Source organism: Colias philodice, chromosome 13 (genome assembly GCF_061535455.1).
Source record: "Colias philodice isolate Cphi_HAF_F1 chromosome 13, ilColPhil1 Martin Lab GWU primary, whole genome shotgun sequence".
Classification (NCBI taxonomy): Eukaryota; Metazoa; Arthropoda; class Insecta; order Lepidoptera; family Pieridae; genus Colias; species Colias philodice.
In genome coordinates this window covers 7,348,519-7,374,888 of record NC_143098.1, presented here as the reverse complement: position 1 = coordinate 7,374,888, position 26,370 = coordinate 7,348,519, and the positions used below count along the sequence as shown (strand labels likewise).

The window sequence follows — 26,370 nt, the reverse complement described above, 5'->3', positions numbered from 1 at the left end:
AACATTCTTAAAATTGTAGGAAATAATCACGTACCTATATGTATATTAATTTCTTTACCATCCTCCAAATAGGTATAACACTTTCAAATTTATAATATTAGTAGGATTTTCTTGTTTACAGCGGTATTGCAACTCGATGTCCTATTTAAGAGAATCTTATCATAAGTTCAAAGTTAACATTTTCATTTAAGTTTGTTAGGTAATCAATCCAGTATGAATCAGCTAACGCCAATAGCAAGACTATGTACCTACCAGAATTTATATTAAGATATATTTAGCTAGGTATGTGTATCATTCTGCTTGTTTTACTTTAACGCAAAGGGGTTCAGGGCTGCGCCGGCGCTGTTCTAAGATTAGCCCGCCCTACATTCCATAGGTTCATCGGTTACTGTCTGACCTGATTTCAACATACGCCTTAAGTAATTGTTTGTCAATTATTGGGATAAACTAGCGGTTTAATTGCAGTTAAGACGAATTTTACTAGTATTTACGGGAGAGCTAATAGCTTATTCACATAACGTGAGGGCGATCTCCCACGCATAAATCATCTGAGCCAAAATCGTACGTGCGTGGTTAGCAACAAAAGAAATGGAAAAATGAAAGTCATCAAATACTTATACTATAGTATAAGTATTTTTTGATGACTTTCATTTTGGATTGATCTTGAATATAATAATAAATAATAATAGTTGTCTATTATTCTAGCATTTATATTCAAATATCTTTTCATAGTTTTTACGTAGCTACATTCGCTACGTAAACTTTCGTAGGTATCTAAACAGGATATTTCATAGGTATAATTACATGTCTTCAGATATTCTGTATCAGGAAAATATACTTTATTATTGAAACCCCCAAAGCTAAAAATATAATATACCTACTACAATTGGAAAATCTGTTAAAATAAAAAAATACATATCACAGGCTACAGAACTAAATGCAAAATAGCTTATTTATGTACATAATTAAATAAGTAATAACATCAAAAATATGAAAAAAAAAAACATACGAGCTACTAAGTCTATATTTATAGAAATAAAATGAAAAAATAAAGTCATAGAGAATATGATGAGCAAGCTGTCCTTGAAAAGCACATATTAAAACTTACTACCATACTTAGTTGTAGGCTGTTGCACCAGTTTCTAACAAAGAACTGAAATCCAAGCTGAGAATACTCAGAGCAAGGAAGTATCATTATACTTACTTGTTTGCTAGAGATATGTGTGACAAACTGAAAAATATAGTAGTATGTATATCATGTGCATGGATGTGGAACATTTCCACCCCATCATAGATTTAGTACCTAGTTATAGTTTCAAAAGTTATTGTGGAAGAACTCACATTTAAAATTTCATTAAATTCAAATATAACATTTCAATTTTCAATGCTTTACACCTCCTCTGACTAGTTTATCTAGTTTCTAGACTCTAGTTGTAAACATATTCTGCGAGATATATCAAAAGTTGTGTATCTCATATTGTGTAGTTGGAGCACACAAAGCTTAATTACAATGATTGGACGACAAGTATCTTATATATAAAATTCTCGTGTCACAATGTTAGTCTGCATACTCCTCCGAAACGGGTGGACCGATTCTCATGAAATTTTCTGTGCATATCGGGTAAGTCTGAGAATCGGCCAACATCTATTTTTCATATGTACCACGGGCGAAGCCGGGGCGGGCCGCTAGTGTATTAATAAAAAAGGATATACCTTAAATACGCATATTTTGTAAGTAAATAAGGTAAATTACTTTCCTCTAATTCTGGCTTTAATTGATATCTCTCCTTTTGATAGCTGAACAATGTTCCTTGTTTTAATAAAATTACAAAGATTTTAACCAGAGTTACCAATATTATTACTGTACTTTATATTATAAACATATGCAGGCAATTAGTATGTCTTGTTTCATATTTCTTAATACCAACTTTATATAAAATTTAGAAATTCAAATACATACTGACATAATAGTTAATACACACTCAGTAAGACAAATGCACAAAAAATTGTATGCATTACTCAAAAGGTGCATATATGTAGAGCAGTAATTTAACTGTTGTCAACATTCTGTCCAATTTTGATTACAGGTTCATAACATTTCCTATCAATATATTTTTTTACAATATTTAAAATCCTAGAATTATTTTTGTGATATCAGATATTTAAATAACCTTATTTTAATTCAAGTAATTGCAGTTCCAAAATCAGAAGTAAGCAAATACAATAATCTCATAGGAATATACTTAACAGGTTTTTGCCAAGATTTATTACATTTTTTAATTGGCCTACATAACTTCCCCATGCACCTAAATACAGCACAAGTTAGTTGAAAATTTTATGAAAAAATTACATATGTGTGAGAAAAGATGTAACTTGTATTCTGTTTAATACTGCAAATTTTATATGTACCCAGGTATATGTTTATCTGATTGACTTGTATGGAAATTCATTCTACAAGTAAAAGCTACATGATTAAGGTTTATTTTTTATAATATGTTTCAAATATACAATATCATGAAATATAGATTATATTAATCTATATTTTTTAAGAACTTAGCACTATTATTGTTGAGCTTCTATTGTTTACACTTTACATGTTTGATTTTGTGAGTAGGCAAATCAATGATCTTTTCTTGAATTGAAAATGATAAATAAGTATAATGAGATTTTTAAATTATACGTTTTAAACTATTTGTTGGATTACCCAGTTAAATAATTGTTTATTTACGAAAATAAAGTCGTTTTACTTAAGCGTTGTATTTAGGCTGGGTATAGATCAAACTATTTACCTATTTGTATTTAGGTAATATATTAACAATTAGCTACTTTTTTTGTTTGGATCTAAATATTTATCGATACCTAGGCTGTCTTCTCTGAAGATGCTACAATGGCGTTTACAACATCCTAGTTTACATAGAATCAATAATGCGGAAACAACCTAGATTTCAACACGCGAAATCATTCATAACAAAACAAACATTGTGAAAAACTATTTTTGGTGAAGATGAACCATGGGAATATTTAGAGCACAGTGACGTACCTTTCTCTTCCTTCCTTTGTACACCATAGCAAAGGCTCCATGACCGATAATATCTTGTTTTGTAAATTCATATTCACCAACTTGGATAACATCCATTTTCACTAATGCCTTTCCTTTAACCACAGACATTTTAAAGTCCTTATAAATACACTGTTAAAGTTAAAGACAAAAGATCAATACTATGATTTTGGAATACTCTTATGTGGAACTTGATTACGCGCTACATTATGGTCCTTGCTCCAAATCACTTCCAAGAAATCTCTAAACACATTATGTTCACTATATGCGAATATGCACTAACAAGTCATTGTTTCTGTGCCAAAACACAACATACAATGAACGTAAAACGTAGAAAAGTGATTTTATTTTGTTGTGTTGTGTTTGATTTTGCAAACTAAAGTTGCCATACTTAAAATTTAGACTTCAAGAATAAAAGTTGCCACTTTAGAATAAGTATTTCATCATAACCCATCATGTAAACTTATTTTGCTGCCTACAAATTATATCAAAGATCTTTTATAACAATTAACAACTCACAAACATAAAACACAATTATTTTAAGAGAAATTTTACTTATGATCTCAAATAACGTTACATAAATTCACCGTCATGACAGTGACAGTCAGATATTGTAAATGTTGCCATTTCAATTTATTTTCTAGAATCCTGTTTTATCTATTGACTATTGTTGTGATTTAGCATTCAATACCTAGGTACGTATTCAATTTACAAAAAAATTCTTACGCTTTTGTTCACTAAAACTAATTATTATACGTATTTATTGAATTAAAAAAAAATAATATTATCTGATATCTGCGAGTAAACTATAACCAAATAGTATATTTTTTGGATTTTGAGATATGTAAAATTCGGAAATTTATTTTATACCGGCCGAATTGATAACCTCCTCCTTTTTTTGAAGTCGGTTAAAAATAAGAACCACTACATTACATGCAGATCTATAACTGTTCTCTAAAAAAATGTAATATGTACAGAATATGTATTTATTTATTTAATTTAATTTATTTATATTCAGGATTTGGTTGTTGGATTAATAAGACAATATTTTATAAAATAATGAATGAAACTGATAATTAGCTTCTTTACATTATGATGAAAACTTTATTCACATCATTAAGCACAAGAAATAAATAAATGTTGTTATCCTATTTCCTGAACAGTTAGTAATGTGGAACATAAAATATTGTCATTCAGGAAACAACTGTGACAATTTTAGATGACTTAAACCCATTACAAGACTATCTTTTTTGGTCTCCAAGGTCTTCAATACTATCTTCATCAATCTGTAAAATTAATAATTTGATATTATTAATGGCATAAGCACAAATTACTTCAATATATTAATATGTGAAGAAAAAGCAAACATATTAAGCAATAAATAAATATATTAAACATGCTACACAACTATACCTCTGGCCATTTTTCAGGTATAACATCAAATAGATCGTCTTTGACATCACCTTGTATTACAATTTCATCATCACCAGTAACAGAAGATCCACATGCAAATTTTGTTCCAAAAAACTTAGCAGCCACTTTTAAGTCAATATCTGGAAAACAAATTAACAGTGTTACAATTACAGGTGTATCTGGTTTAATTTAACCATTTTTTTACATTGAAAAAATAACTAAATCTTTTCACAATCCTTTATTTTTAATTAAGGTTTCATGTATTTATGTTTATTGATGTTCTTGGGTCAATCAAACATTTTTCTTTACATTTGAGGTCTAGTGATTAATCTTAATATTTGATAACTTACCAAAAGTACTTAATCCAGATACAACTGTCACAGACTTCTTTTTACCCCTTGGGGCACGAGAGACTTGGACAAGTTTTGGGACATCCTCTTTCTTCTTAGATTTTAACATTCCCTTTCCTCCACGCTTTTGTCGTTTCTTTTCCTCTTCACCACCGGCATTGTCTTCTTCATCTATTTTTTTAAAATAATAATAAATTTATACAGAAAATAAACATCCATAACCTCACTTTATTCCTTGCAAAGAAGACGAAACATACATACCTATTTTTACTTTTTCAAACTCTGTTGGTAGATTCTTTTCTAACCACTGCTTACATTTGTCATATTCAGGGTAGTATTCACAATACTCTATTGGCATGGAACAATTACCGCAGTACTGGACTTTAATTGGATATGATAAACCATCCCTAGGACCTAAAGAAAGATCTCTGTCCGCCATGGCTAAAGAAGTAATTAAATAAATCAAGACTCAGTATATTGCATAGTATTGTATTGAGTTTATCTTAAACTTTACTTTCAAGGGGAAAAAATACTATCAAAATTGAAATATTATAAAATAAAAATTTGAGCCGAGTACCGCTGACCGCTGACGGATTCCGTCAAATGTCATCTGTCATTTCTGGAGTCTGGATTTTTGTAAAATTAAACTACAGATAAAAAAAGGTCCAAATCGTCTTAGTTTTACATAAGGTTTGTACACACTGCACACTTTACATCACAGCTTCACATAATTTCTGTGTGTTGAGCTAAGGAAATAATTGAGAAATTCACCAATGAATAACAAATCAACTTCAAAAAATACTGTGCCGTACATATATTGTCTATGTGTTTAATAATTTCGAAAGGTTTTCAGTTTCGAGCAACTAATTACTATATGTTACAATCCGCTATCTAGTTGGACATGAGACGCTTTTTAAATTGGGTTAGCTCAAATCTTCAGATCAGCGAAAAGGGGACTTCTTAGATTGTAATTAACCCCCGTATATCTTAATCTGACGTGCGCGAGTAAAGCGCGTCACACACGGTGAAGATACTATAATATTTTATTTTAAGATACTGTTATATCTTAAGATAAAATATTATAGTATCTTCACCGTGTGTGACGCGCTTTAAAGTACCTACTTTCATTTATCACTCTATAATCAAAGCCTTGAAATCACCTAAGTGCAGGAATCGTTAGATTAAAGAATATTTTATTTCAGTCACGTCCTGAACTCTGAAGCATGTAATATATATCAATATTTAACGCGCTCGAGTATTCCCATGCCATTTTTTTTCTTTTTTAAATGTTTAAAAATAAAAAAAAAACGCCCCACCGCTAAAAGTGGAAACCTTAAGTGGAAACACTATACAACCTTCTCGCTATCGTCTACAATCTACTCTACAGATTCTAACACATTTAGCATCGTGGAGTCGTGGACTTCCCTACTATAACTATTTTATGTTTAAAAAACCTTTATTTAATACAGCCGTTTTATTAAGCCGTTTGCTCCGTATCCATCTGAACCGATTGTCATAAAATTTGGCACACAAATAGAGGGTAACTTGGATTAAAACGATAGTTTTTATTCCGAAAATCCCACGGGAAAGGGAAAATGCGGCCCAAAAGCTAGTCTACCTACTGTCTAATAACTGACTATGCTAAGTAGTAGCACAGTATTACAATATATATTATATTGTAATACTGTGGTAGTAACTAGTAGCGTGAATGATGAAAGCGAGTAATCAGGGACCATACAAAGGACGACATCAGTAAAACAAATTTTAAATAAAGTATCAATTTATTTAATAGTTAATAATAAAAAATAATATCAATTGTACAGTGTAAAACTTTGGTTTTAATCTTCGCAATAAACAATATTAGGTACCTACAAAGTACGTGGAATACTTCGATACCGATTATAGGGTCATTCAGGTATTAGGTATATTATGTATGATAACAGGATCATTAAAATATACAAAACATTAAAGAAATGTTTCATAAAAAAATTATTCTCTAAATTAAGATGTGTCATTGTTAAATTTCAATGTGAATAACATTAAATAGACTAGTACTACTAATTATTGTTAAGAACATATTATTATGTCTTAATAATAATTAATACTTAGTTAATTGCCTACTTCTAATTATTATTTTCTTTATATCATTAACTGTAGGTGATCTATATGACAGCTGGTAATTACTAATATATTTAATGATGTGTTCGTTATTTGCAAATAAGAATAACTCCTATATACTCTCCTATAATAAATACTTTGTATATACATACATTAAAAATAAAAGATATGGAATTTAAATGGAAATGTTTAACGATTGAAGTAAATTTTCAAAAATCTTAAAGTAAATTAAATATGTAGTTATCTATTAATACATATTATGTACATAAAAGGTTAAAAATAATTATCTACCAATGAAAATATTTGTGCTAAATATTTAAAAATTTAAACTACTGAAAACATAACTAATGTTTTTTCCTTGTAAATTATTGAACCGATTGTATTTCAATTTTCAACGAAATATTTGAATTTAGAGTTTAGACGTTAGGTCAATAACTGTGAAATTTTTTATGGAAAAACATTGGAACACATTTTTTTTAATTTATATAATATCGTTTATAATCAAATCGAATGATTTTAATCCAAAAATAAAACTGTGTATTACGATTAAGGTAAGGTACCTACTATAATTATATGTATTACGATTAAGGTAGAAGTTTCGAGTCTCGAACTTATGTGAGTGAGTTTTTAATCTACATATATTGTAAGTTAGATAATATTTATTGAATAGTTACCGAAATACCTTATCAGGAAAATGAAATAAAAACAATAATGGATGGTTATTATTGCAGTCTGTTTTGTATTAATTCATAATTGCAATTAATTAAGACTCGCCTAACTGATTAGCCCTACAATATTTAGTGCCAAATATATATCTATTCAGACCATCTGATATTTCCCAATACTTGTCAATATTATTATTTGTCGAATCAAAGAACAATGTTGACACTGTAGAGTTTAAAAAGATGGATTGAATAGAAACTGTAAGTTAACAACTATAGGTAGGTAAGTTTATCAAAAGTCTAAATTCATCCAATTTTTCTAAAGAGGTTCGTTTTTAATACTTCTACGTAAACATTGCAATTTGACTATTCTACACAATGCAGTCTATACGTCTATGATGCTGTCGTGTTTCTTGTCGGACGCCTTTAACTTTTCTTGCATCTGTGTTAGCATGTCCTGCATTCGTCTTATCTGAAAATAAAAATAAATTTATAAAGTTTTAAGCTTTGGTAATTACGAGAGACATATTTCGTCACGTTTTGGAGTAGGGCCACGACTTTGGTAACTGAATTTTGTCAAAAAAGTTTCAGTAATGACAGGTGTGTTCGGCACACACGCTCTTTTTTATGTTTATGACTCGAACGGGACGCTACCACGGGAATATAAGCTCTTAGCTAAAATACTCGAAAAAATTCTGCCTTTCTTACTATAACAGAATATGTAATTTCTCATGCATAAAATTAGAATGCTAGAAATTAATAACATGCCTCCATCGTTTTCTTTTACAAGGGCAATGTAGGTACATAATGTGAAAGAAAGCCATTCTCTTGTTTACTTTTCTTTTTATAAAGGCGCTTTAAAGATATGAAAACAAATAAAAGAACTTGGAAAACCGTTAAAGTGCGAGTTATGTAGGCCAGCCGCAGATTTAGCAAACACGTAACACTGCAGTAAAAGGTTTTATTTCGAACGTGCTGTAAATCCACACGTTTTGAATTGCAAATAATACGGAGCGATAAGTTCACATTTGAAAAACATTATCTACTTATATTCCGTTGAACTATAATATAATATTTAAGTTTAAATATTTTTAGTATAAATATTTTTTGTTCTCTGCATTAAATTCTAGCTTGTTTCATAATTTATTTCAATCAAACAGATACAAATATAGATTCAAATAATCATTAAAACCAATTTGCTAGAGCCCAGAGAACGAAAAATAGGTGACCCATTAATATCTGTGACCTATATTTAAGTGTTATACTGAAGATTGGCAATGATCAATTTCTGACCTCGATGCACCGCCTCTAGGTATTTAATAATTATTTATCTATATGCATAAAAATGAAACCCGTTTTCCGATGTCACGGCATCACGCGTGAACGGGTGGACCGATTTCGATAATTATTTGAATTTAGGGGCTAAAATTTTGGCATTGCGACGCACAAGTAATGGATTATTGCTTTTTGTGAAAAAAGGTGACCCTATATTACTTTTATTTAAGTATTTTGTTAAAAATGTAAATCTACGAATTTTATTCTTACCTCTTCATCTTTCTGCAACAATAGTCGATCGGTGTCAGTTATTAATACGACGTCGTGGTTATTGCCCATAGAGTCTCGCTTGAGTTTCCTGTTAGAAAACAAATGTATGATACCTAAATATTAAAAAATAAAAATTTATCTTCATGCATAATATTAGATTTTATTTTTTAAATTCAAATCATTTTTTAAGTTATCTAATTAATTTGCGAAATTAATACTCGTAAATTTTTCGCTATTTTAAACAACTGCAAAGTTAAATTATGCGACGCCCGGACTTGTTATTATATATTTTCCTTAAAGATAAGTTTGCAGGAAATAAAAAGTTAGTTAATATTAATATTGAACGGTGCGATAAGTGAAATATTTTTCGTAACAAAACCAATCATTTCGAAGTTCGGACTATCGAGTTAAATATAGATTTGAAAACAGAAGAACTTTTTAATGTACAAAATTTGAATATAGAACACGTTAACAGTTGAAAAAACTTGACACTGGCATATAAGTTGTTGTCAAAAAAGAAAAAAATATCAGTTGTACCCTCTTTCCCGCATAGCGTGCTGCGATATCTGCGAGATGCACTGCGCCCTAAAGTTCTCGTAGTGCACGTCTTGCGTCACGTCCTTCAGGTCTTGCATGTGGGTGGATATCAGCATCGTGCGCAGCTTCGTGAAGTCCGAGTGTCTTGGGTTCTCCACTATTAATATAATAATAATATGATTTTCTATTTGTCTAATGGATTTATTGGGCGCTTGCGTGACGTTTGAGTTGGTTGAGTAAGTATAGTAGTTACGTTAATTGTTACTTTAAATATATAATAAATTATAAAAGTAATATTTAAGAAACCTGTCGTGATTTTTAAGATTCAAATCGTAATTCTTTAGAAAATTTGATGTTAATGTTCTTCATGTTCTTCTTTCTCATCCAGTGTGGACTAACCTGAACTTCTATAAAAGTTGTATTTATACAAGATTTATCTATACATATAATTATAAAGCTGAAGAGTTTGTTTGTTTGTTTGTTTGTTTGTTTGTTTGTTTGTTTGTTTGTTTGTTTGAACGCGCTAATCTCGGGAACTACTGGTCCGATTTGAAAAATTCTTTCGGTGTTAGATAGCCCATTTATCGAGGAAGGTTATAGGCTATATATCATCACGCTACGACCAACAGGGGTGGAGCCACGGGGGTGAAACCGCGCGGAGCAGCTAGTCTATACATATAATAATCTGTAGAAGGGTCAATTCTGTACATTGAAAATATTGAAAAAATAAATAGCAGGGGGTGTTACTGGATCGATACCAAACCCAAATATGTGATTAAAAAAATTTTTGTCTGTCTGTCTGTATGTGAAGATATCACGTGAAAACTAACGGTTCGATTTCGATGAAACTTGGTATAATTATACCTTATTATCCTGGGCGTAAAAAAGGATACTTTTTATCCTGGAAAAATACGTAGATAAAAAATAATCTTAATTTTTTCAGTTTTATCCATAGACGTTGTTCTGTAGAACCGCGAACACACGTTGGGTATTATTATTTATTTATTTTATTTATTTAACACTTTATTGTGCAATTAACCAGATACATAAAATAACAGTTTACAATAAACAAAAGCACAAAGGGCGGCCTTATCACTATGCAGTGATTTCTGCCAGGCAACCACGGGGAGAAGGCAAAGAAGCGAGATAATAAATTGAGAAACAGAAGAAAAAAAAATATTGGATTGAGTAGAAGTAATTATATAATACAATAAAATGCATATACAAGATACACACAACATACTATACATTATAATAAACTAATTATATTAATACAACTAAAGACACACATACATACATATTATATATTCTACATACAAATACATACAAAATAGTAGTAACTATATAACTAAAAATATATATAAATACTAATACTAGGTACATAAATATAATAAACTAATCCGAATTAAAAGCAGTTGAGAGATAATGGTTACGAACTTGATATTTAAAAGAGGATAGGGAAGGAGCAAGTCTAATTTTTAAAGGTAAAGAGTTCCATAACTTGACAGCAGAGACAGCGAACGAACCCGCGTAGAAATGAGTGCGTTGAGAGGGGATAGACAGAATACGTCTATCCACTGATCGAAGAGAGTGTAGAAGTAGAGTAGTGTAGTTTCACAGTGTAGAAAAATGAAGTAGTTTTTAAAGAGAGGAGGGATCGAAGAGGATACGGTAGAGTAATTGAAGGCAGTGGAGGTTACGTCGGAGGCGAATAGGGAGCCACTTGAGCCGTTTGCGGTAGTCAGAGACGTGGTCGAATTTTCGAAGGCCAAATACAAAGCGAATTAAAAGATTTTGTAGACGCTCAAGTTTCTCCATATTCTCAACCGTAAGGACAGGAGAACACACATCCGCATAGTCGAGGATAGGGAAAAGAAGGGATTTAGCTAACATAATTTTAGTTGGGACAGGCAAAAAGTTACGTAGTCGCCGGAGAGTGCCAGAAGCCGCATACACCTTTCGACTGATATCTTGCAGGTGATGAGACCATGATAGCGTTTGGTCGAGTGAAATACCTAAATTTTTAACCACCTTACAATATGGAATTGTGACGCCACCAAGACAGACACTGAGCAACGCACCCCAGTCAATTTCAGAGACGAGATAAGGACTACCAATTAATTATAATCGCATGACTCTTTGCGGGATTGATTTTAAGCCCGAATTCGTCACTCCAATTGACTAAGGTTGCTCGACAAGGTTGCTGTTGCTGTTGTTCGACATTGATATGGTGGATAGCACTGGGTAAGTTATTGAGTGATGCCTGGGTGTAGGTCTGTAAGTCGTCCGCATACATATGGTAGAGAGAAGTGAAGCGCGAGGTTAGGGAATTAATGAAGATAGAAAACAGAAGAGGTGACAACACGCCACCCTGCGGCACACCGGCGGTGACAGCAGCCCAAGATGATTGGGTGTCACCCATTAGGGCACGCTGCCGCCGCCCGCGCAGGTAATTACGAAACCAATCAATCACCGGAATTGGGATGTTAATCAAACGCAACAAACTCAACAGTATGTCAAAGTCGACGGTGTTAAAAGCATTGCTGAAATCGAGAAGAGTAAGAACTGTGAGTTGCTTATTATCCATCCCCGCACGGATGTCGTCTGTTACCTTCACTAGAGCAGTAGCTGTGCTGTGGCCAGAGCGGAACCCGGACTGAAAAGGACTCAGGATATTGTTCGAGTTAATGAAAGCGGTTAATTGTTGATGGATTAGGCGTTCAAGGACTTTGGAAAGGAAGGGTAAAATAGAAATAGGACGGTAATCGGATTACAATTTAGGACTGGATTTTTTGGGTAGAGGAATAATATGGGCATCTTTCCAACAGTCCGGAAAGGTCTCGGACGAAAGTGAGAAATTGAGGATATGGGTAATGGTAGGGATAACTATGTCAAGGATGGGGATGATCATTCTACGACTCACTAGGTCACAGCCGGCAGCGTTAGAGACGATGGATAATATGCTTTTCTTAACATCACAATCGGTGAGTTGACTAAAACAGAACGGGGGATATTCTGGAGTTGGAAGAGAAGAAAGGTTATCTAAAGTTATTTGTTTTAAAGTATTGTTGATATTAATTGGAGATGAAAAATGCTGATTTAAACTATCTATATTGACATTAGAGGAGGATAAACAGTGGGAATTTTTACCAACTCCTAGACTTTTTAAGAAGTTCCAAATTTTGACGCTGTCGCCGTTCTCGACAGATGTATGGAAATGGCGTCGTTGTGCGTCTCTACACAATACGTTGCAGCGATTACGAATTGCTTTGTATTTTTCCCGGGCATCGTCAGTTTTTGCGGATTTTAATTTGGCTTTAGCTCTAATTTTCTTGTTTAAAAGAGATTTAAGGTCGGGGGAGAGCCAAGGAGCAGGAGTATGTTTCCTCTTTACAGGTCGAGAGGGCGCGTGTTTGTCGTATAAGCCGATAACAAGATTATTGAATAAGTTAATCTTCCCATCAATGGATACGGCATCAACGACACTCTGCCAATCACACAGCTTAGCATCTACGGAAAGCTGACTTAGATCTATCCCAACAAAATTACGTAGCATGACAGTGGAGGGTTTAAATTTGGGAGGACGAAGGTTGTAGGACAGGTAAATGAGATCGTGGAAGGAAAATGCGTCGGCAGGGCATTGACCGTGTTTAGCTACGAGACTAGGAGAAGAAACAATCATTAAATCAAGGAGGGAGGGATTACAGCCGGGAAAGAAATGGGTAGGATTGAGTGGAAGTACCTGGAGATTATGGGAGTTTAGGAGGGAGAGTAACTTCTTACTACGGCAGTCGCCTTTTATTAGACATGTGTTGAAGTCACCCATAAGGATTGAATGGTCATATTGGGGAGAATAGAGGTCAAGGAGGTCTTCAAAGTTGGAGAAATAATCGATGGAGAGGGAAGGACTATAAAAAATGCCAACAAGAATTTTGGACTTAGACAGATGGACTTCAAGAAGGATATTTTCAGTGGAATTAGGGGGAGGGGGTTGAGGAGAGGAAAAAGTAATTTATAGGAAATATGGGAACGGATATAGATGGCAACTCCACCTCCACCTCTCCCTGTGCGGTCGTTGCGGACAAGGTTAAAGCCGGGAAGGGTATATGCGGATGATGGGAGATTAGGCTTAAGCCAGGATTCGGAAATAGGATCGCGTGCATATCGTGGAAAGGAAAGAAGTGAGTAAGTCAGGAAAATGGGCGGGAATGCTTTGAGCGTTAATATGAACTAAATTAAAGTTTCTCGGAACATCTAGGAAAATTGAAGAAAGAGTAATATCAAGAGGTGGCTGAGATACACTACGAAAACTATCATCACTGCTGCCAAGGGAATCAAAAAAAGGAGAATCTAAACAATCAATAAATTCGGAACTATCATCAAAAGACATAATAATATAAACATAAATAGATACTGTAATATATAAAATATGATGAAATTATTAACCGTACAACAAGTAGGTACGTGAATAATAAATATATTATAGGCCTAGCCGTATTTGGGTCCAATAGATATTTATAAGATGTTATTGTCAGAGTTACTCAAAATGGAGAAATAAACCATCCACGCGAAGACCGACATCCGCGCGGACGGAAGCTAGTAAGATAATATATTCCTAAGTAATGGTCTGCAGTCTGCTTCAACAGCAAGTTACTTTTTCAGCTATTATATCTCAAAGACTGGGTAAGTACCTGGTTATTAGACCGTCAATTATTGTGATCATAACTAGTGTTAACATAGTTTGTCAAGCAATTGAAGGAAGTTTAGTATGATTGTGTTATCTAAATAAATTCAATGCTATTATTACCGTCCACAATTCCCCACGGATACTGTCTGCCGCGTATCCTCTTGCCGCCCACCTCGAGCACGGTGTCCGCGGCCACGACCGCGAACGGCGCGGCCGCCTTCAAGTCACGGTCTTGCTGCTTGAACTCCTCGTCCTCGTCGCTGTCGCACTCGGGGAATTGGTAAACCTTTGGTAAGAGCAAAGGTTTTTATGTTAGGAGCAGCCAAACGAACGGACGAGTCACCTAATAGTAAGTAATAAGTGATCATCGCCCCACACTTGCACTCTAAATACCAGTGATATGGCGAGTATGTTGCCGCCGTTTAAGGTAGGCTACATCCCACATCATAACTCATTGGACTGAAACTGACTTGAAACTGCATGTGGAAGCTAAATTTCCAAACGTTGTGCTTGAATATAAACATCATTATAAATATCCATAATTTAATTATTTTGAGCGAGTGGTGGTGCAATTGTTAGCTTATTATCGAAATTATTCTTAATTCTTTTCTTATCACTTTAATTTAAGAACACATAATAGATCCGAATTTGCTACGGGCCCTGCGAGCTGCGCCTGCTTAACTCGGCAATGGGTGAGAAGGAACATTTATTTGTATTTTCCTTTATTTCAAGTGCAATCGATAACTTATAAAAAGGCAAACAGTCAAGGTCAAGTTCATCCATAATACATTATAAAACTTTAAAAGGGCAGTAAAGCCCACGGCATAATATAGCACACGGGTGAGGCTGCAGGACACAGCAAGTTATGAAAGACAGACAAACGGGGTTTATTTATTTAGGTTTGTTATATAAATAGCATAATACAACACAATAATACCTATAGGCTTTACATAATTAATAATATTATATTATACATAATGCTATTCTATACCTATAATCTATAATCCGTAAATAAATGTACAATGTACATAGTTAATATACATTAAATAGGTAACGAAGTACAATTTTTATTATAATACATACATAACTACTTACATACATATAATACAAATAGATATTAGCTATACTCGTACATAGTATATAACATATGAATCAAAACAATGATTGATGAATTATTCCGTAAATTGCGTGCGTGTAACTCGTCTTGAAGTTTTATTATGCAGTTACAATTTATAATATGTGTTGATCTACTGGAAATAATTTAATGTACTGGGGAATATCTAGACAAAAAATAAATTATGTTACCCATGACTGCGGGAACAAATGTATTTATAAATATCGTTTATTAGTTCTTACGTACTGTCGAACATCATTATTAAAATAAATTGAAAAATTTGACTAGAAAAACTACGTGCAAGTTCAATCAATTACATCTAGTTACATAGTTTTTACATAAATCTAATTATTATACAATTCGGTTATATATTTGGTACCTTATGCGTACAATTGACTTCAATATTAATAATCAGTTAAACAATCATGTTTCAATCTGACAATAATATACATACTTTTTACATAACCCAAAAAAATCAGTTATAAAATACACACACAATCTGCCGAGTGCCGCACCTACTTCTAGCGCGCCAAGCACGCATAGAAATGCATCTCGAGACTTGCAAACAATAAGATACCCAGTTACCTACTTGTATCTGATGTTCATCCAGGTCACTTAGTATGCGCGCCTTGAGCCGCTTCACTTCGGCAGCAGTGAGCGAGTCAGCTTTCGCGATTACAACCACAATGTTGACTTTGCGGTGCAGTCGCTTCATCATTTCTAAATCTACTTGCCGCAAGCTGAAAATGTGGCTTGGTGTTTAGTTGCTGCGCGGAAAATGTTGAGCTTTTCTTACAGCTATTTTTTTAATAATATGACTAGTATACCTATTGTATTCTCGATAGTTATAAGTAAAAATACATAAGAATAATTGAATCGATAGCCTTAATTTACTTAGCACATTAGTAAAATATATTTTTTAGATCATTTGTTCAATTTCAGCCATAGAAAACACAAACTGTTATATAATAGTTAGTGTTAATAGCATCAATCCAAGGGCAGACAGTAGACACCAATCTAAAAGACCATTGCCATCAAAACTATTAACACAACAAGATTGTATTGGTCGTCATCGCAATAGTTGTAAAATAATGCGCCATTACTGTATGTACTTTGTATCAAACATAATAGCCAAATAACGATTGTTTATTAAGCTGTCGATTGTTATAACAATTATGTTTTTATTTCAGTGTTGGTATTTACATCACTCAGAAACTGAGACGTATATTGGAAGCAATTCCTATATAATATATGCTTGCTTCGTTACACAAAATATCAAGTGACTTTCTATATTATATAAACATAAGTAACTAATATGTACATAGTTGATAATATACTTATTAGAAAATTCCTTCCTTACTTTAAGAGCCAACAAAAGAGCCGTGTTACATACAAACGTAGTCCCCTGTTTCCTCCCTGGATTGTGCCACTAGAGCAATATATTTTTACTATTGATCTATGGTAACTTTAGCCATGTTCCTACGTTTTCCTTTTTGTCATATCTTAATTATTAAAAAAGATATAAATCTTTCAAAACGTAAGAAATATATGACAGATTTTCCGTTATGTTCCGTCTTCCATAAAACTAATTTTTAAACATTACTTATATAAAAAAAAAATAAAACGTAGGAACATAGCCTATACTTTTCTCTACTAAATTATGAAAAAAGTATTTAAATCGGTCCAGTATTGGAGGAGGAAACAGGAGACTAGACGTTCTTTACGTCTAATTTGCGTAATTTTCCTAAGTATTTTCGGCCCGAGCTGCAGTTGTCCCTGTCGCGCTCTACGGGGGAGAGCAATAGATACCTAATAGGAAAACCTAATTTAGAATTCTCACACTTGTTTTGTTGGCTCTTTAGTCCTTTTGACGGGTTTTGTTTTATTTCCCATACTTAATATTTACAAAAATTTACAAATGGGTTTACTTGAACTTTTCCCGGAGTTTTAAAATTGGGTGATATTATATCGATTTTTTATTTTGTCCATAAAATCTATGAAAAGGCGTTATACGACGCCATTTTTCCATTGCCATCGCCATAATTGAGAAAATATGCGAGCAGAAAAAATATGAGATTGTGTAATACGAACATCAAAATCTATAAAATCATCCATTCTCCAAAAACCCCGAAAGCTTTCTACTTTCTAGGCAAACTGATGATTTTGGACTATACTCAATAATGCAATTTATTTATGAAATAAAGTTTAATTGTATTTAAATAAAAAATCTTTTACCCCTTCGTGTGTGTACCTAATGCAATAATGTGTTTATGAACTGTCCAACTAATTACATTCGATTACAAAGGCTTAGTGCGTCACAACCTCCTTAGGCATCAGCGAATATAATATGGATCGATGAAGAATTCCATGCCTAATAATAGAGAATATGTTATGTAACTCAATAAAATACACTTAGCGTTCTAAGAACAGTATATACTATATATCCTATCAAATTTAGGATGACACACACTTTTATACGCTTTATCTCTGCGCACGTGTGCTTCTGACGCTTAGACCATGTATGATATTTTTATCAAAACCTATGTTATAGTGCCGTTTGTTGTTGTCTTTAAATTAGGTACAATTAATAGATTTTTTTGTAAATGTAACAGGCGCCGAATGAATATACCTAGGAAAAAATATTTTATGTATTTTTGATTGAAGTAATTATGTAAATGTAATTATTTATGAATTATACAAGTATTTAAACAGACAAGTCAACAAAAAAATTAGGTATTTACTCGAAAAATTACGATTCTGAAGCGCAACAATGCATTGAAAAAGCTTCTGTAGCTTTCCAGTATCACACTTACCTATGAGCCCACGGCGGAACAAAATAAAGGCAACAATGCACCCTATTATCCTGCATATGCCTTCTGTTTAGGCCACTCTCATCAGTGAAGTATTGTCGGAACTGCTCATCCACGTAAGCGGAACAAACTCTCCACGAATCTTCACAATTGATCGCGTCACCGAACCCCGGAGTATCCACTATAGTCAGACGCAGTTTTACACCGCGTTCCTCAATTTCCATAGTTTTCTTTTCTATTGTTGTTGTTTTCTCTAGCCTATCTGTTAGGATTCACAGAACGTGTTTGTTATGTAAACATCAAACTTATGTAAACATGAATAATATTGTGGTAACGGTCTTAGCATATATGCTTTACATTACAAATAAAGGTAGGTACCTATACTCAAATGAATGTAAATAAATGCACGAAAACTGTTTATAATTTCAACTTTACCTTGGACATTAGGAATTTTTCTATTTTTGTACAGGTCTCCAAGAAATAAGCTGTTGATGAGAGTGGATTTGCCTAGGCCAGATTCTCCTACAACCATGAGCGTGAAATCGAATCCTCTTTTTACTGATTTTCGATGCACTTGCTCAGGTAGAGTCGCGAATCCAATGTAATCACGCTCCCCGCGATCTCGTTCTGCAAAAAGTTATTTAATGAACCTACTATTTTTTGAAAAGTTAATTATTATAAGAAAATAATTCTGGAAGCCAAAATGCTCAAATATAAATAGGTATTCACAATAAACATGTTTCGAAACTTTTATGAAATCCGTTAGAGAGTAAGTAATTAGTCTTTGAATAGGTCATAGGTGTTCTTAAGCTAAGAGCTATAACGATAGCTAAATGATAAAGAATTTAAGATTATTATCTCTTTTTAGGTTATTAGGCTAAATATTATCACGGTTTCAAAGCGTAAGGTGATAAACTTTGTGATAACTGATAAACAACAAGATCGCTCTATGTTGACGAAACTAACTCGGAAGTATGTAACAGCGATATAGTTCATATTATATACCTATTTGTGAGAAATCGTATGCAAATAATTGGGAATAAAGGGTTAAATAATTTGCATTGTCGGTAAGCTACACTGTGCTTCTATTGTACGCTTATACATATTACAATGATTGCAACGAGAGCGGCGAAGTGTGACAGGACAGGTTTCCAGAGTATATATAATGACATAATCTGTATTATCTATGGTATATAGTTTCCCAGGGCCGCGTAGGTCCACAGAGCGCGATTTCTCGCGGGAATGTCCACCTTCCGCACGGTACCTCTACGGCTCTACTATTGAGGACGGACAACGGAAGCGACAAACGTGATCATCAATGCGCTAACACCAAATTGTGCTGTTGCTATTATTAGGGAACTGGGAAGCTATGCAATCGTTAACTACCAGTGACCTTAATGTAGCTCATTATTAAATACAGTACAGTTTTGAAATATTCCTGTTCAGTTACAACATTTTCGAAGAAATATTGATTGTATGGCAGAATACTATGAGATTTATAAGTTGATGTGTACGTGAGAAACATGAATGGTCTAAAATGGTTACTCCCACGCCTCTAATAGACAATAAGAAGATCTCATTGAACTTACTTAAGTACCTACCTGGATATAGTACCTACACGTTCTCAATAAAGTATTCTATGATAACAATTGTTAGGAAATAGTCATCGAATCTCATGTACATACTAACATAATATAAAAAAGTGCTTTTAAAATTCGTTTCAAATAAATTAATACATGGATGTCGTAAGTACAAAAATATTAATAGTTTCGATATAATATGTCTGAAATATTTTCGTAAAAAGCAGTTATTATAAAACAAATTCCCATGTAGTACAATTATTATGGTTCTTATTTTAATAAATTATACTATAAATATAATTAAAGTGATTTACGGGTAACTCGGGTAACTCACGTATTTTTATAACAGTGGGAATCGAAGTCTTTTGCTTATTGTGATTATTTATTTCATTATCTCTGTTTGTATTGATTGTGTTCTTATCATTTATATTTATATCAACAATCGCAAAGGAATCACTTTCCATCATTGCCCGGACTTGTAATGCAATATTTTCCTCTTCCGGCTCAATTGTGTACTTATTTAAAACACTATTTTATTTAAAGTTATTATTTTGCACTTAATTGAAAAAAGTATTGTTTTTTTTATTATATATCCATATTTGTTAACCAATAAAAGGAACACGAAACGCCAACAATGATTTAAATCGTGACGGAAAATATCAGAAAAATCGCGAAAAATGTCAGCCGTTCGCGCGCTTCGCTAGCACAGCGGCTACGTTGAAACTGCGCGCGCACTGCAACATCAACAACTTGTATTGTTAGATTCGGACAGGCGTTTAGTTACGTCATTCATTAATCACAGTTAAATTAAATTAAATGTTATATACTTTTGACCCGGTGTACCTCATTTAAATTACAGTCTGACTGGGATACGCTTGGTACACGTATAACTCTCCTGGGAACGGATTAGGACGTCACAACGGATTTTATTATTTTGATTTGTAGGCCTTGAGTTTTTAGGAATCATGTTTGATATTTGCTACTTTTTAGTAGAATAGAAGATTATTTAGCTAATGATCTTAATCCGTAATAGATCCCTATTCATTGAGTGACAGAATATGATTGCTGACAAGTTGAATTGCTTTCTTCTTCAATCCTAGTAACTACTAGGGACTAACTTTCCGGTTATGCATATATGTTATCTCTTTATGCATCAGCATAACGCGAATTCAATGTATATTCAATAGGGCCATAATAATTTATATTTGCATAGTTACAAGCATATTAATAAGGTAGAGTTGATCCCACATGGGCGTCAAAACAAAATCAAATAAAATGTCGTTATATTTATTCGGTAAAAAAAAGAATAGAATGAAAATAGACAAACTCTAAATATTCAGCTATAGGTACCCATCTCCACTCCATCCGTCTGCAAACTTAATCCCCGCCCTTCCTCACTTCTCAAGAGCGACGTAATAATATATATACCTAGAGTTTATAGACAAGTAGATAGTTACTAACTAGCTAGTTTATATCTACAACGTCCTGTATTATTGTATATCTACATTCTACAGTTAGGTATGTAATCGTATAATTGATTTGTTCTTATTTCACAACAATCCTTAATTTATTAAGCACACTTAGTGGGCAGACATAAAACGCGATTTCTGTAGTTTGTCTATAAGGTCAGGTGGGGTAAGAGGAACATATTTCATTTTCAGTAAAATATTTTGACTGCTAGGAACAACATTTATAGCTTTTTAAGATGTTTGAAACACACAGAACTTACCTTTATGTATTAGCTTCCCGTAGGCTAAATGTCATTACTCTAATAACAGTTCTTACGAAGATATTGACATTAATGTCAAGATTGAGTAATCGTTCCTCTTCCCCCTTACAAGGGGTAAGAGGGACAGTCATTGTATTTCCTAAGATTGGAGTTTGAATTAGAATATTCGTTGCTAAATGTTCGTTAATTTGTAGATAGAATGTCTTTGGTCAATATTAGATCTTAATGTCGATGAAATAAGGTATAATTTGGAATAAAAAACAAGAATACATCAATTCGGGGTAAGAGGGACATACAGGTTCGATCAGGGGTGGCAAACTAAAAAGAAGTCGACTAGTTATAATTCTATTTTTATTTAATCATACATAGTAATGGTAAACAGTCTGTCCCTAACTAGTTTTCCTAGTTAGTTACTCTTTAAAAATAACAATGGCACTATGTGATGAGATCAATATTGCGAATCAGTATTTTAATTCATCTATTAAGAACCTTCTCCTTTTTAAGAAGTCAGTTAAAAATATAAATGATCTTCTTGATCCAAAAGAAATTCTTTGGAATTTCTGGAATTTTGAGACAGGCGAACTTAGCGAAACTTGGCGAATAGTGGTGCTTGCATCACTGTGTTCCGGTTTGGTGGTGAGATGAGGCCCTGAAGTAATTACTGGCACAGGAGGCATAATCCTTTAGGCCAGCAACGCACTTGTGACTCCTCTGGAGTTGCGAATGTCCATGGGCGGCGGAAATCGCTTAACATCAGGTGATCCGTATGCTCGTTTGCCCACCTATTAAATAAAAAAAAAATATAAAAAAAACACATGAGCGAGAAAATGTTGGTCACCCCTCACACGGGGGAAGAGAAACATATGTTCCTCTTTCACCGTCAATAGTGAGCCTCTTACCCCAGCTATTGTTTTTGAAGTCTAGGATTTTCAAGCCAAAGAAACTCACAATATTTAGTTGTTTCTTAACTAAAATGATTAATAAAAGAAATACTTACAGTTTTCTCCGTGTATCAGGATATTTAAAATATTTCTAGCACACTTTTATCACTAAAATATGGGTTCGCAAAAAAACGAGCCAACTTGGTGTTAGCCGAATTCGCAACTGTCAAATTTGTTTACATTTTTTGTGATGTCTGTGCTACGTAGCGACATCTACTCAAAACCGCTCAAACTAATTCGCCTTCACTTTTTTATCGACGGAAAGTACATAGTCATAAACGCTTCGGTTTACTAGTTATGGTCTCTAGGCCCTCTTCCCCCAGTGACCCTCTTACCCCACCTGACCTTAGTCTCTAGTATTAAAAGCTACAAATTTTGTTCACTTCGCCCGCTGCTTTGTCCGCTTTTTCTAAAACCTAACCAATTATATTTAGTATACATATAATTTATAACGTCTACCTTCCTCGAGAATCACTCTATAATAAAAACAAACCGCATTAAAATTCGTTGCGTAGTTTAAAGATTTAATCATACATAGGGACATAGAGATAATATAGAGACAGAGAAAGCGACTTCCTTTTAATATAGGTACATATGTAGTGATGCTGATGATGATACATTTAATAAGCAAAGTTGATATATAATAATTTTAATAATGGGTTACCATCGATTGAACATTATTACTACATATTTCATATTAAAGAAAAAATGAAATACTTACCCGTCGCCATCATCTTCAATACTGTAGATAGCTTCTTCTTTAATATTTAATAAATGTATAAATAATACTTTATGGTTTTAAAATACTTTATGAAAATTAATATGAAATTTTCATAATATTTTTAAAAAGTTCCTTATTTTTTTTAAAGTTTTAAAAAACATTTCACTAACCCCGGGATTTAGAATCAGTGTAACAAAAACTCTAACTCTTCCACAAAAATAAACGGAGATCTCATTTTTTTTAAATATCGCGTTATTTTTACTATAAACATAAAATATTATCTCAACAAGAAATAATGTGCGTAGAATAATGTTGTCGACATATTTACCACCTAATCACTAAAGCTATAGCGAAATAAAAATCGCGCGAACTATATACTATCACGGTACTTATTCTAAAAATTGTATAATCAAAAACGGTAGAAAAATCGAAAAAAAAATAAAATCACATTGTTTGTGCGCCGTCCTGTGCGTGTGGGTTACGTAATGAGAGGGTCCGGGAGCTCGCGCCCTCCAAGCTCGGTCCCCTCCGCCCCTGCGTCCCTGGCCTCAAGCTTTCTGCGCGAGAGGTCGGCGCTTCGCTCGGGACCCTCAACTGCGCACCTATTTTTGTGCGGAAGCACCGGTCGATATCGCACAAAGCTCTACGCCTGCGCTGTACGGCCACCTCACAATACAAACCTTCTGCAATGCCCCAGATGCAAGAAAGGTGTGCAGCGTTCAAGGCCAAATTTACCCTCATTTAGCAATACTTCAATTATTGCATAAAATATTTTAATTAATGCACAGTTTTCAAATGTCAAAGCTAAGCGACCCTCACAACTCATCCTTGATTAATGAAAACTTCAATCAAATAAAAAAATTGCGATAAATATATATACATAATTTGTAATATAATTTTCTCACCAAGTAAGTGAGTAGCAAGTATTAATCTTCAGTAAATATCAGCAATTTTATATCATTACACATTTAAAATATAATTTTGTGTTAACTATAAATGGATGGAAATACATAGAAGTATTAACCACTAACGATATATGAGTGAATATCTTAAGGACATCTTGAAGAAGCTCTTGTATATCGTTGGCATTCATGATAGAGTGACAACATTTACAAGAGCCTGGAGGAGACTTGATCATAGAGCATCGACGATAAAGTATAAATACTATAATATTCGTTCGTACTATAATATCGTGTAAATTATTAATTTACACAATTTTTTTTTCTACAGACTAAACATATAAACAAAAAGTATTACATATAAACAAACGTGCAATCTCCTCCTTTTATGTTTGGAAGTTGTTTAAAAAGGAAAGGATTAAGGTAGAGCATATTCTATGTAATAATTAAACACATTAAGAAAATTATGTGTGTATATTTTTGCCAATGAGTTCCTCCTTAATTTATTTATCTTCAGATGGATTCGATAATGGTTTAGATTTATAATTTGAACGGTAAAAGCTTGTGTATAATAGTATTATTTGCCTATGCGCCTTCAAAACATCTCTCCATACGTATCTAATATCTTATTTCAAAATCATACAACAGTTTTTTATCAACTGAAATCATAACGCTCTATAATCTCACGACAAATTAGTAGCTCTACATTATTGCTATTCACTCTCACAAAGGCTATACATTTTTCTGTTACTTACACCGTAATCGAAAACTCTATCACAACTAACACACCAAGACTTGTTTCTATCTATAATTTTAAATTCATAAATAGATAGATTTCAAAAGGAATAAAAAAATAATAGTTACTACATACTAATATAATAAAATAATACTGGAATTCTTCAAAAGGAATAAAAAAATAATAGTTACTACATACTAATATAATAAAATAATACTGGAATTCTGTAGAATTGAACTAGATATGTACTTAATTTCGCAATAGAACCTACATAGTAGGGAATAATATAAAATTAAACAAAATCCATTTTTGATATAGGTACCTACGTACAAAAACACAATACTTACTAAATATTTACTACGTCTACGCTATACACATAATTATCATTTATTTCAAATATTTATCAATTAACACTTTCTCATAATATCGGTAATTGTTTATCTTTCAGTAATTCTGACGAAACCAGATTTTCCTCTGAAACTCCCGAACCGATTATAGGAATTTTAAAAGCACATCTATCAATTATTATCTAATGAAAAAGAAAAATTGGGGACATAATCTATTCACAGTATGTTATTTATTTATTGTACAAACATGAATGGACAAAGCAGAAAAAGAAAGAACAATATCACAAAAAGGCAATTTGTACAAAAGGCGGCCTTATTGCTGAACAGCAATCTCTATCAGGCAACCTGGTAGGAAAGGAAATGTATGAAGGTCGTAAGGGATAGCACAAAATAAATGATTATAATTACAATTACATATCACAATACATTGCATTATGTTACTTTAAGTGTATGCACACATGTATAATGACATGAATCATGAATTTCACTGATGTTACCCCAAATCTCGCTGAGCTGAATCGACGAACAAACTAAATTCTCAAATATTTCCTGTGTGTCATAAATAAATACCTGTATAGATCCAATTCTAAGAAACTCGAAACAACAAAAAATGTATTTCTGTACATAGATATAAGTAAGTGTGTCTGACCTAAAATATAGCTATACATATCTCTAGAGGGGTCATCTGATATAATGCTACACGAGTCCTCATTAAAGAGAACATTATTTATTGCTCCCCTCTGAATATTTAAGTTATTTTATTTGCACAGCCAGAAAGATCCTCCAGAAATAGCCGTATTTATTTAAATACATACTAGCTTTTCGCCCGCGGCTTCGCCCGCGTTTTCAAAGAAAAACCCCCATAGTTTCCGTTCCCGTGGGATAAAACCTATCCTATATGTTAATCCAAGTTACCCTCGTTATGTGTGTGTATGGGTAAATTTCATTTTAATCGGTTCAGTAGTACTTGCATGAAAGACTAACAAATATACATACAAGTAGTAGGTTGTATACGTAGTACATATATTATTACGGGTAGTATTTAAACGAGTGACTGCAAATTAAAGTTTTAGTTATCAAAAATAATTAATTGGGGTAACAGAATTACTAAGTGAGCGACTGA

General features: G+C 33.0%; 3 protein-coding genes across 6 annotated transcripts in view; all 3 read right to left on the bottom strand.

The window, feature by feature from the left end:
* The window catches only part of Atg1 (serine/threonine-protein kinase unc-51-like protein Atg1), a 57,737-nt gene extending 54,294 nt beyond the window's left edge, over positions 1-3,443 (bottom strand). For 2 of the 3 annotated variants that reach the window (XM_089702526.1, XM_089702528.1), the window contains exon 1: positions 3,041-3,442. In XM_089702526.1, the coding sequence (XP_089558652.1) occupies positions 3,041-3,169 (129 nt within the window). In that variant the 5' untranslated portion in view covers positions 3,170-3,442. Of the gene's footprint in view, positions 1-3,040 lie in introns of all 3 variants that reach the window. The other variant, XM_089702525.1, reaches the window with a different exon arrangement.
* Positions 3,444-4,105: 662 nt separating this feature from the next.
* DENR (density-regulated protein) lies at positions 4,106-5,423 on the bottom strand. Its single transcript, XM_089702964.1, has 4 exons — positions 5,083-5,423; positions 4,822-4,992; positions 4,472-4,611; positions 4,106-4,344 (listed from the first exon to the last, which is right to left on the bottom strand). Exons 1-4 carry the CDS (start codon positions 5,258-5,260, stop codon positions 4,300-4,302), a joined length of 534 nt encoding a protein of 177 aa, XP_089559090.1. The 5' UTR covers positions 5,261-5,423; the 3' UTR covers positions 4,106-4,299.
* A 2,085-nt stretch (positions 5,424-7,508) lies between these two features.
* Positions 7,509-23,719, bottom strand: Septin4 (septin 4). Of its 2 annotated transcripts, none has more exons than XM_089702515.1 (8): positions 23,266-23,719; positions 18,730-18,921; positions 18,298-18,556; positions 16,074-16,224; positions 14,491-14,656; positions 9,684-9,840; positions 9,147-9,234; positions 7,509-8,073 (listed from the first exon to the last, which is right to left on the bottom strand). In XM_089702515.1, the coding sequence occupies exons 1-8, from the start codon at positions 23,276-23,278 to the stop codon at positions 7,987-7,989; spliced, it is 1,113 nt and encodes a 370-aa protein (XP_089558641.1). In that variant the 5' UTR covers positions 23,279-23,719; the 3' UTR covers positions 7,509-7,986. The 2 variants fall into 2 exon arrangements, with proteins under 2 accessions (XP_089558641.1, XP_089558639.1); XM_089702513.1 differs by lacking the exon at positions 23,266-23,719 and adding an exon at positions 20,209-20,615.
* Between the last annotated feature and the right edge of the window lie 2,651 nt (positions 23,720-26,370).

What these genes read in the sequence shown, in the direction of transcription:
- Septin4 (XM_089702513.1), bottom strand. Translation starts at nt 20,341, where the DNA reads ATGATGGAAAGTGATTCCTTTGCGATTGTTGATATAAATATAAATGAT. An exon ending in TCCCACTGTTATAAAAATAC is followed by an intron (nt 18,922 to 20,208) that starts GTGAGTTACCCG and finishes AACTTTTTGCAG; the next exon opens with AACGAGATCGCGGGGAGCGT. An exon ending in TGTTGCAGAAAGATGAAGAG is followed by an intron (nt 8,074 to 9,146) that starts GTAAGAATAAAA and finishes TTTTATTTTCAG; the next exon opens with ATAAGACGAATGCAGGACAT.
- DENR (XM_089702964.1), bottom strand. Translation starts at nt 5,260, where the DNA reads ATGGCGGACAGAGATCTTTCTTTAGGTCCTAGGGATGGTTTATCATAT. An exon ending in GTTTGAAAAAGTAAAAATAG is followed by an intron (nt 4,993 to 5,082) that starts GTATGTATGTTT and finishes TTAAAAAAATAG; the next exon opens with ATGAAGAAGACAATGCCGGT. An exon ending in ATCTGGATTAAGTACTTTTG is followed by an intron (nt 4,612 to 4,821) that starts GTAAGTTATCAA and finishes TTTGTTTTCCAG; the next exon opens with ATATTGACTTAAAAGTGGCT.